This window comes from Geospiza fortis, unplaced genomic scaffold (genome assembly GCF_000277835.1).
Source record: "Geospiza fortis unplaced genomic scaffold, GeoFor_1.0 scaffold104, whole genome shotgun sequence".
Taxonomy (NCBI): Eukaryota; Metazoa; Chordata; class Aves; order Passeriformes; family Thraupidae; genus Geospiza; species Geospiza fortis.
Genome location: NW_005054325.1, coordinates 6,410,615 through 6,422,914, shown reverse-complemented (window position 1 = coordinate 6,422,914; position 12,300 = coordinate 6,410,615). Strand labels below are relative to the sequence as shown.

General features: G+C 39.3%; 2 protein-coding genes across 3 annotated transcripts in view; both read right to left on the bottom strand.

Annotated features, from left to right (window-relative positions):
- The window catches only part of LOC102036527 (transmembrane protein 14C-like), a 5,667-nt gene extending 4,733 nt beyond the window's left edge, over window positions 1-934 (bottom strand). The window contains exons 1-2 of one of the 2 annotated variants that reach the window (XM_005420989.2): window positions 804-934; window positions 612-695 (exon numbers count right to left, since the gene is read on the bottom strand). In XM_005420989.2, coding sequence (XP_005421046.1) covers window positions 612-687 — 76 coding nt within the window. In that variant the 5' untranslated portion in view covers window positions 688-695; window positions 804-934. Of the gene's footprint in view, window positions 1-611; window positions 696-799 lie in introns of both variants that reach the window. The other variant, XM_031056998.1, reaches the window with a different exon arrangement.
- A 3,248-nt stretch (window positions 935-4,182) lies between these two features.
- Window positions 4,183-12,254, bottom strand: PAK1IP1 (PAK1 interacting protein 1). The gene is made up of 10 exons (XM_005420988.2): window positions 12,186-12,254; window positions 11,200-11,362; window positions 9,211-9,331; window positions 9,046-9,120; window positions 8,377-8,429; window positions 7,803-7,948; window positions 7,614-7,711; window positions 6,830-6,929; window positions 5,537-5,663; window positions 4,183-4,927 (listed from the first exon to the last, which is right to left on the bottom strand). The coding sequence occupies exons 1-10, from the start codon at window positions 12,252-12,254 to the stop codon at window positions 4,767-4,769; spliced, it is 1,113 nt and encodes a 370-aa protein (XP_005421045.2). The 3' UTR covers window positions 4,183-4,766.
- Between the last annotated feature and the right edge of the window lie 46 nt (window positions 12,255-12,300).

Sequence of the window (12,300 nt, the reverse complement as noted above, 5' to 3'; positions counted from 1 at the left end):
CAGGAATGAATCCACAGTTCTGTCTGGAGTAGGGCAAACTCAGAAAAAGGACAGGAAATGAAAGCAGTAGGTCAGGGGGTAAGCTTATGATGCAGAGCCCAGAAGAGAAACAAGTTTAAGGACTGATTTGCACTGTTCAGCTCTACTTGGAGAAAAGATAGTTCTGAAAGCTCTCTGCAGCTTGCAGTATACTGTTATCATCAAAGATAAAAATGGGAATAAATCTCTTAAGGAGGAAAAGTGGTGATTTATGTCATTTGAAGATACAGAACACTTACAGAATGCTTGTATTTTAGACAGCAAGGAAAAAGCCTTTCTGAAGCAAACTTATGACAGTTCACCCAAAGAGCACAGTGCAGATATCAGCATCCACCAGAAAGCAGATTATGGCCTTATCAGCCCAAAGCACCAGCTCAACTCAAAATCCAGCACACCCCACCAGCAGCAAGTTATCGGCACATGGCACAAACCGATAAAATTTACATATGGGTCATGTTCGAGATAGGAGGCTTTCGTAAAAAGCTGCCCAGCTCACACCAAGTTATTGGGGAGGGGGAGGAGGGGGTGGGGGGGAAGAAGGAGGGAGACAGAAGCACCTTTCGGCACCCTACCTGCTTTTGCATAGCCAATGATCCCTCCTGATGCCACCAGGGCGGCGTAGCCAAAGCCGAGCCAGTCCACTGCCATGCCGAAAACTGGAAGAGAAATTTGGGGTAAAGATCAGCACCTCTTAACCTTTTTCAGGGGAGAAAAAATTAAAAAAGCATTTTGCTATGGCAAGGTTTTCCACGAGCAAGACCTGCCTAAAGCCTCGGCCCTGAGGCGAGCCCAAGGGATGCAGGCAGCTTTGTTGGGAAGGCAGCCCCGGGGACACAGGAACACCGCCGGGTTCCACCTGCGCGGCCGCCCCGCTCCGCAGCAACCGGGCGGAGCAGGCAGCGGAAGGGGAGGCGAGGCAGCCACGCACCGCCCAAAGCTTCCCTTTTCCGGCTGTTCTGGTGAAGGAAAGGAAAGGTCCGAGCACGCCCCGGTGCGGCGGGAGGCGAGTGTCGGGTGTGAAAAACGCCAATCACTTGTTTTAAAATGTTGAAAGTTTAATAGTAATAAAATGGTTAAAAAATAGTAATACAATTAGAGTAATAATAATTTGGAAAATCTGAATTAGGACAATATGAGACAATAGAACCAAAGAGTTACGGACGTCCGGGTACCTTTTTCTGGGCAGCATAAGCCCAAAAAAGGACCGCCGTTAACAGAGGATTAACCCTTAAAAACAATAGCCTGTTGCATATTCATACACCTCATACATGATGCATAAATTCCATTCAAATACAGGATTCTGTCTGGTCATCGTCAACTTCTTCCTCTTAATCCTAACAGCGCCTTCGAGGTGGGAAGAAGTTCGTGTCTTCTCATAAGAGGGCACTAAATTCTCTTTGAAAGATTTAGGTGTCCTGTGGCTGCTATTTCGCTGCAAGTCCTTTCTTTAAAAAAAAGTATCCTACATAGCATAGTTTCTATTTTAACATTTTTTATAACCTAAAACTATATTTAACAGGCTACTTAAGAGAATTAATAGAACATTACTTTCTAACACAACACATATAATATTCATTTTTGTATTTGCAAAAAGCCAGTTATAAAATACATGCATTTTTCACATCGGGGATGCGCAAGCAAGCCCTGGTGCCTACAACTGACTCAGTACACACCAGGTTTTGTGCTCCTGTTCAATGAGGGACAAAGCTCCTGCGGAACTGCAATCGTGTGCACCTAACCCCCCAGAAGTGGGGGTTACATGGTACAGCTGAGAATCTGGGCTTGGGTTTTGGTGTAGCATGAGCTACAATTCTGTGCAGCCTACAGGCTGCTTCCAGCTTTGAGCAGTAGTTTCAGTATAGCTCTTGTACGGAACATGTAGAGGATTTCTAGGACCTCCAAATTACAAACCAGAAAAAGCAAGTCTTCTGCTGTAGAAGTTATTCAACAGTGGGAGATGGAAAACATCTTGTAAAGAAAATGTTTGGCATTTTTTTTAGCCTGGAAAAATGTAGAGGTGTTTATAACTGCCTATAAAGCTAAACTCAGTGAATGCTGAAATGGATTTTCTTCATATTAATGGTCCTCCCTGATATTACTCAAACTGTCCCATGGACATGTCACCATATAGAAAGAAAAAGTACTCCTGTTGCCAGATCTCTAAACTGAAGGGGTTTGATTAATCTTCATAATAGAAGCCATAAAACATGAGAGGCCTGTACTTTCTGCAAAATGCAGCTTTCCGTAGCTGCATTTCAGATTTTGAAATGCATCTTTATGAATTCATAATGGTCAGAAAGTGGGGGCACTTTAATTCCTTTGTTGGCCTCAGTGGTTTAAGTAGGATTCTCCTCCCTCCATGCAAAGTGCCACAACCCACACATATCTAAGCTATAGTGGATGGTATTTCCTTTTTAATTCAAGCTAGGTAATAGCTATGATGTTCAAGCTTCACTGGGCTCTTCTTTGTGATCCAGCACAGGGATTCCCCAAGACGGGAAGAAGAAAACTGGTAGAAATCCACAGCTGCTGGAGCTGTTGAACTCACCTGGGGCTCAGGTGAGATGCTGCTCCCTGAGCTGTTGCTCCTTGCAGCTATGGCTCCATCTGCTCTCCCAGTGTCGTGCACACCCAGCCCTTCTGACAGGGACAGCTTTGTCACTGCTGCCATTTCCTCTCTCTGCACTGCTGCCTCCCCTCTACCATTCTAAGCAGTTCCCTGAAAACTAGAATGGAAAATGTGCTGAAAAGGAAGATGTACACAAAGATACAACAACAACAAATTGCAAAGTACTCATTAGTAGCAGAGTATTCACTCAAGGTATAAAAAATATGGGTTTTCCCCTAAGGACTGTTCTTCTCTGTCTCCAGTTCACAAATTGTTCTGAGTCTCATGAGATGCATAATTCTTTGTTACTACACAGGGGATTTAGATTTTTACAAATGTGTAATTACTACTAAGTTCAAACTTTAGAATCCAAATTCTGTGGAATTTTTGCTTTTTAATCTTAAAATTACATGCAGACTGGATTTTTTTCCTAGTGCTTCTGCAACTGTGATCACTGTGTCCATGAGCTCATGTATTTAAAAATTCAAACAATAAAAACAGTTCAGCAGTGGCAGACATTTTGTCAAGGACATAAGATAAGCACAATCAAATAGACATAAGACTTTACAAGTGAAATTGCTGTACACAATTCCCTTATTTAATCTTACGCTTTTTAATTCTTATATTTACTGTAGAAGCCTTAGGAATTAAAAATCTAGCACCTTTATGTCAAGTCAACAAACTATTTGAAGTCCTATACTATTTATATGTGTTTGTCAACACAAACATTTAGGGTATCATTAAAATTAAAAGCTGTGTAAGCTCAAACTTAATCCCTTTAATGTTGAATTAAACTGAACTTGCATAAACCAACTATATTGAGTATCCAAACAAGGGTCTGATCATTTATCTAAGTAAGGAAAACAGTTATGGAAGGTGAATATGGATACCTTCTGCCACATGAAAAATAGCACTGATGATGCTCATTTTGTTTCAGTGTCAGAGCACAGAGCTGAACTGGAGTTACATCCTGTCTTATATCTCTAAAACAGCCTGCATTCCAGTCTCCAGATTTGGCTCAATCTATTTTCTGATTTTCTCTACTTTTTCTCTTGCTACACAAATAAGGAGGAATGGATGAAGTGAATCAGAACAAAGCATAATTCCAATTACTCTCTGAAAACAGAACTAGTAATGACTACTCCAGTAGTGCAGAAAACAGCATTAACAAGCCTTACACCTTAAAATAAAGAAATGAAACATTTAGTTCACCTCTTTGACCTTGTTCAACTTTGTTTTTCCCACTGTATATTTGTAATAAGGCTTAGGATGAATTCCTGATGCCACGGACTGGGAAGGTAAGGAATTTACTTTTTGTTTAAGTGCAAACAAAAGAGGTGACATTTTATCAGCATGGTAAAATTTCAGGCGTTATATAATTTTTTAACAACATGGCTCATATCAAGAACTTGAAAAAATACATTGGGAAAGGGGAAGAAAAAGTAAAACCTTATTGGTTGAAACTCTTCTGCCTAAAATTATGTATCATATTCTGAACAAAATGTTTCAGTGATGTGAACCATGAGTGCAAAGACTTTTTAAGAAATTAAATATATTTAAGTATGAACACAGTAAAGAAGCCAAACACTGTGCTTATAAAATCCATGTATAAGTCCATATCAAAAATTAGAAATTACAGTTTTCCATGAGTGTAAGAATGGGATGTGATTATCATATTTTAAGTAATTTTAACATGTTCTTTCTTACAGTAGGAAAAGAAATGCAGGACAAAGGCAGATCATACCCTGAGTCAAATGAACAGTAACATTTTCAACACTAAAAAGTGTACATGTTTTTAATATTCATTTAAGTGAAACAAAAATGTAACTGAGAAAGATGCAGCTATTTTATTATTTTAGCTGGCTTTTTCAGAGACAGTTAAAAAGTGTATGGTATTGTTAATAGAAAAATATAAACATTACATATTATGAATTTATTTTGGCTTTGTTCACTTAGGGAAGTTCCCAGAACGATCAGTCAGTTTATTAGGGTAAGAACAATAATTACTTTTAAACAACACATAGGATCAGAGGTATATGTTCTGTTAGGGTTTAGATTATTATAAAAACTAGGGCAACACCAGCATTTACTTTTTGTACAGGAGAGGAAGTAGTTGCCTTCATGCCGAGCTATTCTGTTTCTTTTTCTTCTTTTGCACTGGAGCTTCCAGCTTTTGTTTCTCTGGAATAATTTTTCTCTTTCTTTTTGCTATTTTAACCCTTTTAGTAGTCCAAAAATCTTTGTTTATCCTGGCTGTTGATGATTTTTCATCTTCTGTTTCTGAAAAAAAGCAAGGAATTATTCACACTGACCTTTATGTCCAGTCTTTGTAGTCTAAATGGCAGAGAGACTTATTTGTATCTCATTTTTCAAAAAAGGGTTATAAATATCTTTTTATTTTACAGTAGAAAGTGCCATTTATGCTAGTTTTGCCTGTGAAATTAAAATCCATAAAGATCAAGTATGCAAATAGATTACAATGCAGGAAAACAACAGCAGAAAACCCAAACAAATCTGAGCTAGACTTCTTAAGTTTGCCCCGCTACAGTGGCCTCACACCTAATTTTGCTTATAGGAAAACAAGACATGCAGTTCTATCAACTGTTTGTTTTCTTATCTGTCTCAAAAGCTTTGCAGTGGCTTCCTCAGGATGTTATTCCAGTAAACAGAAAGAGAACTTTACTAAAAGTGAAAAGAAGCTTATGTTCTCCAACAAACATATGGGCTTGAGACACTATCAGATTGGTAAGTGTATCTGTATCACTTGCCAGCATCATATCCCCACTTCAAAATACCAGAACATTTTCCAGTGGATATAGGAGAAGCCTCCCACTTGGTGTATTTTATTTCACAGTCACATTAACAATTCAAAATACAAAGTTCTGTTACCTTGAGATGATGTTGCAGTTTTATCAGAGTTTTCTTTCATTTCTGAAGCTTGGTCAAGCCACACTGCAAGACACGTCAGCCTAGCTTTGGTATTGACTTCACACAGTAAAGATGGCCCATCTCTAATCTGAAGAAAACATAAAATAAGATTATTTAAACCTCATTTTATTTCTGGTTAAATTTAATGAAGTATTTGAAGTGAGAAAGCACCTAACCGCCCACTTTCATTGTTTGGCAATTATATCACTCAGCTTTTGGAATACAAATGTTCTATTACAGATATCAGGGGATAAAGTGTCACAGACACATGGGCAGTGTTAACAGCATCAACCCACTGAAAACTACTGTATTAGGATATTCTACCCCTAGAGCTGGACAGAGCAGCCCACACTGTTATGCAAAACTTTGCCTGCAGGGAAAGGAATTTGGTCAAAATAAATACAATGTTACACAGAAAGGCAAAGATCACTGTCAATTCTGTACAAGGGGAACAGAAATGTAAGGTGAAGAGGAAAAAGGGAGATCACTCCTGCACTTACAAGTATAAAAATAATCAGAGTGGGTGAAATTAAAAACAGGCAAATTCAGATCTGAAGTGTATATATGTTGAGAAATAATTATTTGAACTACCTAAGATACTTATCATAAAATATAGTAGATCCTTTGTAACTAGGCAATAAATAGTAAAAATCTATTTCTGATTTTAAGAGCAAACAATAAACACAATAAACTTTAAAGGCAAGACATGATTCCTTGTTGAACTGTGTTACTCAGAACTGTTTGAAAATACAGGAAATACAAGTACTCAGTACATTTATGTATTTGAATTTTTCCAAAGGATAAGTTCCTCCCCCGACACGAACAACCACCTTCCCCTGCCCAAACCACAGACTTTGTGTTTTCAGAAGAGTAGCAACAGTCATCAACATTACAGAAATTCACAGCAGTCCTTAACTAATTACACAGTCATAACATACATAACTGATTAGTCTTAAGCCTGGCTACATCTGATGGGAAGCATGACTTTACAAAAAGTGGAGATGAAATATCATAATATCATCAGATTTTATAGTTTGTTAAAAAAGAAAAGATACAAAGATGAAAAAAATACGAGTGCACAAATATATGTGCATAGACATAACATTTCTACTGAGCATAACATGGAAGAAGATCAAGACATCCACATTTCACATAAAATTTCCTCAGTGATTTAAAATGAACTCTTACAACAGAACTGCAATTCTGGTTCTCTGTTGATTTTCTTAAATGTAACAAGCAGCCTAATAGACCAACCTTCTCAAGATCCAGATTCCACATTTTAATGTAACCATCACTGGATGCAGTAACAATGACATGCTGTCCTTCTCTTTCAAAACTGTAAATATCTTTTATTCTGTGAAAAAGAATACAATTTTTATCTTATAGCATTGCAGTTCACTTCAGACCAGTAAGCTGAGACAAATTAAAAATGAATAGGCAACAGTCTAAAAAATCAGTTTGAACAAAAACCCCCAAGTGACAGGCAGGAAGTTGGATCTGCTTTGAGTGCTGTCATTTATATTACGAACATTTGCCTTTGCTAGGCTTATTAGAATTCAATTCAGAACTCTTTAGTACTGTAAAGCATACACTATTAGACACATCAGTGACATTAGTGATAATGCTTTTCTGTTTTGATGAATTCAAAGAAACATTTGGACAAATATTTGGTATTCAAAAACAGAGAATACATAATTACACTCCTATTGTTTGAACTGAATAAAACTGGTTTGTTTTTTTTTGAAGCATTCTAAAGACTCAGATTCAGTAAAGACTGGTTAAACACAAACACACACACACTCACAAATTTAGAATAGCAATATTCTTAATTCTGTACCCTATTGTTTTTTAACATGCAGGGACACAGTACTTGTGCTCATACAAAAAGCAAACAAGTCTGTTTGGAATTTAGCACATAAATAAACTCACTTTCTATACTAAAACAAAAGCAAAATATGCTGAACATTACAAGCTGTAGAACTTTAGAGAGGACTCAGCATTGCCATAAATATTTAAATAATAAACAAATATAGAATACCTGTTTTCATGAGCTTTAAATTCACACAAGCATTTTTGAGAGTCACAGCTGTAGAACCTAATAATTTCATTGTCTCCAGCTATGGCAAGGATAGAATCCTTGGAATGAGGAAAGAGAAATGGAAGTGTGATTAATTTCATGTGTTTCAAAACCAGTTAATTTCCCAACACCTCTCGTTTTTGTACTTACTGTTATAAATCTAAGTGAAGAAATCCTCTTCTCTGTTGTAATGGTGCCAGTGATTGAAGCTGTATCAAGTCTGTAGATATCCACTTTGTTTGCTATCACAGTCACATACTTCTCTCCATCAGGGGACCATTTAATTATGTGTGCATCTGTACACATTGATACAGAGAATCTAAAAGTAAGAATCTTTAGAAGCTGCTAGACACTGTTTTCTACCTAGACCTAAGAAAATATTCAGTGAAAAATCAAATAAGCTTGAATAAATAGCTATGCTCTTAAATGTTTATTTCTGATTATCAGAATCATGTAAAGAAAAACAAACTGAAACACATTTATTTAAATGCTCTGACCTCAAATATCAGGGAAAAAAAGGATTTACTTTAGTGGTACTATGTTTTCCTTTTGCTAAATGACTATTATGAAGGACATGGGCTTACATATGCTTGCCTGCATGTGTAAAAAAGACATTGTGAAAGTTTGCAGTTAACTGACTTGATTAATTCAGTCAACTTTTCTTTACATCAAAATAAAACTATCAAATTGCACTTAATTAGTGGATTTACATTGATAAACTCACTTTGCTTCAGGTTTTTGATGAAGGCTGATCGTCCTTCAACAAGATTCCAAGTTCTGAAACACAACAACAGACAATTTGCATTCTGGTTAAAAACAGCACAGCAAAACTGAAATCCAATCTGCTGTCATGAGGCACCCAAAGGAAGCTTTTAAGCCTCTCTATGCATTTTTCTGCCTTCTTAATGCAAGAGAAAATGATGAGTTCATATATTGCTTGCAGCACGCTATAATGTTGAACTTGTGTTATTTATTTGCTAAACCACCATTTGCAATACTGAGCCCAAAAGGAGGCCACCAGAAATTTGTGCTATTAAAATAGCATTTTATATCTCTAAAACAGGTATCTACAGCAACATGGAAACACTCCAAGTGAAAAATCACACTAAACAAAACCTGTCACTTTTCAAAAGTTTAAACAAATTGTGTTCCAAAATGCAAACATATTTATACATCTACAAGTGACTTGTGAAGAGTCAGAGCTCACAAGAAGAAGGTATGAACAGCTGGCACTTAGAACTTCAAAAGACAAACAAATGGATCTTTGAACCATTTGATTACAAATATGTTTTATCAGTGTTGCCTAGTCCCAACATGGAATTGTTGCTTATAGCACCTTATCAAGAGTTATTGAATTATGATTCTCAGCATTCCTTCATCATTTTTGACTCACCTTAATGTTTTATCTGTTCCAACTGACAAAGCTAATTTCCCAGAAGGATGAATAGAAAGAGATGTCACATGTCCCCTGATGAAAACAAAACATTAGTCACATGTATTATTTATAAGGAAAATAGACATGAAAATGTATGTGAATATGAAGGTTTAAGAAACTTACTTATGTGCCTTAATGGATTTCAGACATTCCCATCTCTTTGTGTTCCAGATACAAATGAGTCCATCTTCAGCCCCACTCAGTAGATGTGCTGTTCCATAGAACTCCAAAGAAGTTATCGTGCCTAGAAATACAAGTAACAATGTTGTACACACCAAACAGCTATTGCACAAATTAACAGAGAATGTACAACTTAACAGAAAAGCTTCTTCCGTCAAGGCATGCCAGCTACTACCCTAACCTTGGGAAAATCTAAATGATTTCCTAAGTATTTCTTCAAAAAACCCTCAAGCTTTCTTGCTATATTCAATAGTCTGATATGCTCTGTCAGGCACCCTTTACCCACACATGTCCGCACTCCATCTGGTCTGTTCTCTGTCACAGCAGTACTCAAACACTGGGGCAGAGAGAGAGCTTCTATTGGTGATAGGAATGCTCCCACATCAAAGCCCTGCTCCTGGCACACAGCTGAATTTTCTGCACTTGCTGCTTCCCTATAATCACCAGATGTATCATACATGAGTTAAATGCAGTTACCATGCTCAGTCTAGCTCCTGGATCTTTTTGGTTAATCAATAGTGAGCTACAAATGACCCAAATAAATTTATGTGGACAACCATTAACAGATGGCTGTACCACTGATATAGACAAAGGGTGCACCCTCAGACACTGAACTCTGTGAGTGGTGAGGGATGGGGTGCCAGAGGAACATGAACAAGTTCAAGCAGTGGGCTTGAAACTCCAAGTTCCACAAAGCACAGTGCAAGCTGGTAGCAGCATAGGCTGGGGGGATGGACAGATTGAGGGCAGCTCTGCTAAAAAGGACTTAGGCTTGCTGAGGGATGAGAGGCTGGACATGACCCAGAAATATGCACTTCCAGAAAGCCAAATGTGTCCTGGGCTACATCTAAGGCAGCGTGGGCAGTGGGTTGAGGAAGGGGATTCTGCCCCTCTGCTCTGCTCTTCAGAGAACCTGGAACACCTTCAGTTCACCTGGAACACAGCATCCTGTTGGAGCATCCAGCTCCAACAGGTCCCCAGCATAAGAATGATGTGGACCTGTTGAAGCAAGTCCAGAGAAGGGCCATGAAGATGACCAGAGAGATGGAACACCTCTCCTGCAGCGAAAGGCTGAAAGAATTGGAATTGTTCAGATGGGAAGAGGCTGCCCATTGTGGCCTTCCAGTCCCGAAGAGCGCTTAGAAGAAAGATGGGGCCTTTGAGCAGGGCCTGTTGTGATAGGACAAATTAATGGTTTTAGACTAAAGAGGGTCAATTTAGATTAGATGTAAGGAAGAAGTGTTTTTACAAGGACAGCAGTGATACACTGGAACAGCTGCCCAGACATGTAGTTGATACTCTGTCCTTGGAAATGTTCAAGGCCAAATTGGATGGGGCTCTGCGTAACCTGATCTGGTTGAAGATGCCCCTGCTCACTGCAGTGGGGTTGGACTACACAACATTTAAAAGATCCTCTCCAACCCAAACTGTTCTGTGACTCTATCATGTCCTTTGCAGCTGTAATTCAGGCACCACATACAGTGGGAAAAGTACCAGGTTAACTCCTCCGGCAGCAGCAGCCTGTTTTCACACACTAACTCTTTTTTGTGGTTCCTGTACACTTGTGACAGGGCAAGAACACTGGGAAAGACAGTAGCTGGGAGTAGGCATGGTCTAGATAAACCATCCTGACAGAAGAAAAGTGGCACATAAGCCCTTGGGGGCTCATAACTTCTTAACCACTTCTTAAAACTACAAATAATTTAAAGCAGCAGCAGGATTTGTGAGCTAATACAAAAATAATTGTTTTTACATTCTATGCTGAAAAGCTTACCTGGTTTGTATGATCACACCATCATGGCTGCAACACCACCACTACTACAGTCTTATTAGAAAAAAAAAATAAATCAGTCTTCTTCTTCTAGCAAGGGCCAGTTTTTCAACTACAATTTTTTATCATTAAGGTTTTTTTACAAAGAAATGATCCCTTACCATTGTGCTGTAGCAGCGCCCCATGTTCAATCTTCTTTTTCATGTCATAGATTTGGATTGTCTCATCTCTGCTCCCAGTGACCACATATCTGTTATTCACTGCTACTGCTGACAATGAGGCAGTGTGGGCATGATGTGTAAAATCAGGGACGACTGTCCAGGACTGTAAATGAAATGCAAAACAAACAGGTCTTTCTTAAGCTTACCACAGAAAGCTTCCATTTCATTGCCCTGTAATTTTATTTTTTAAAAGCAAAAGCTGAAAAAGCGTATGTGTAAAAATCAGAATCACAGAATCAAATAGGCTGGAAAAGACCTCTGGGATCATCATGTCCAACCCATGACTGAACATCACCTTGTCTACCAGACCATGTCACTGAGTGCCACCTCCAGGCTTTCCTTCAATACCTCCATGGATGGTGACTCCACCACCTCCCTGGGCAGTGCATTCCAGTGTCTAATCACCCTTGCTATCAAGAAATTCTTTCTAATGCCCAATCTGAATGTCAGCTGACACAGTGGGAGGCCATGTCCTCTTGCCCTGTCACTAGCTGCCTCAGAGGAGAGGCCAACCCTCACCTGGCTACAGCCTCCTTTCAAGCAGCTGTAGAGAATGCTGAGGTCCCCCTGAGCCTCCTTTTCTCCAGACTAAACAACCCCAGCTCCCTCAGTCCCTCCTCATTGGACTTGTGCTCCAGACCCTTCAGCAGCTCCACTGCCTTTCTCTGGACTTGCTCCAGCATTTCAATGTCTTTTCTGAATTGGGGGGGCTGAGAACTGAACACAACACTCGAGGTGTGGCCTCACAAGTACAGGCGGAGGAATTATACTTAGCTGTAAGCATAATGGGATCTTCCTGAGTTAATGTGCTGTTAGGAGATTAGTCCAAAGGATTTAAGCGTGCAAACCGCCCCTTGTAATCAGTGCTGTGCTTAGACGAAGCTGTCTCTGCACAGAGATAAATCCCCAGAGCAGGAAAGGCGGACCCTCTCGTTTTCCATCACGGCAGGCTGGAGACACGCCTTCCACGTGCCCCCAGCCCACGTCCCATCCATCCTCCGCACCGTGCCGCGCCGCGCCGCGCCGCGCCGGGAGGAGCAC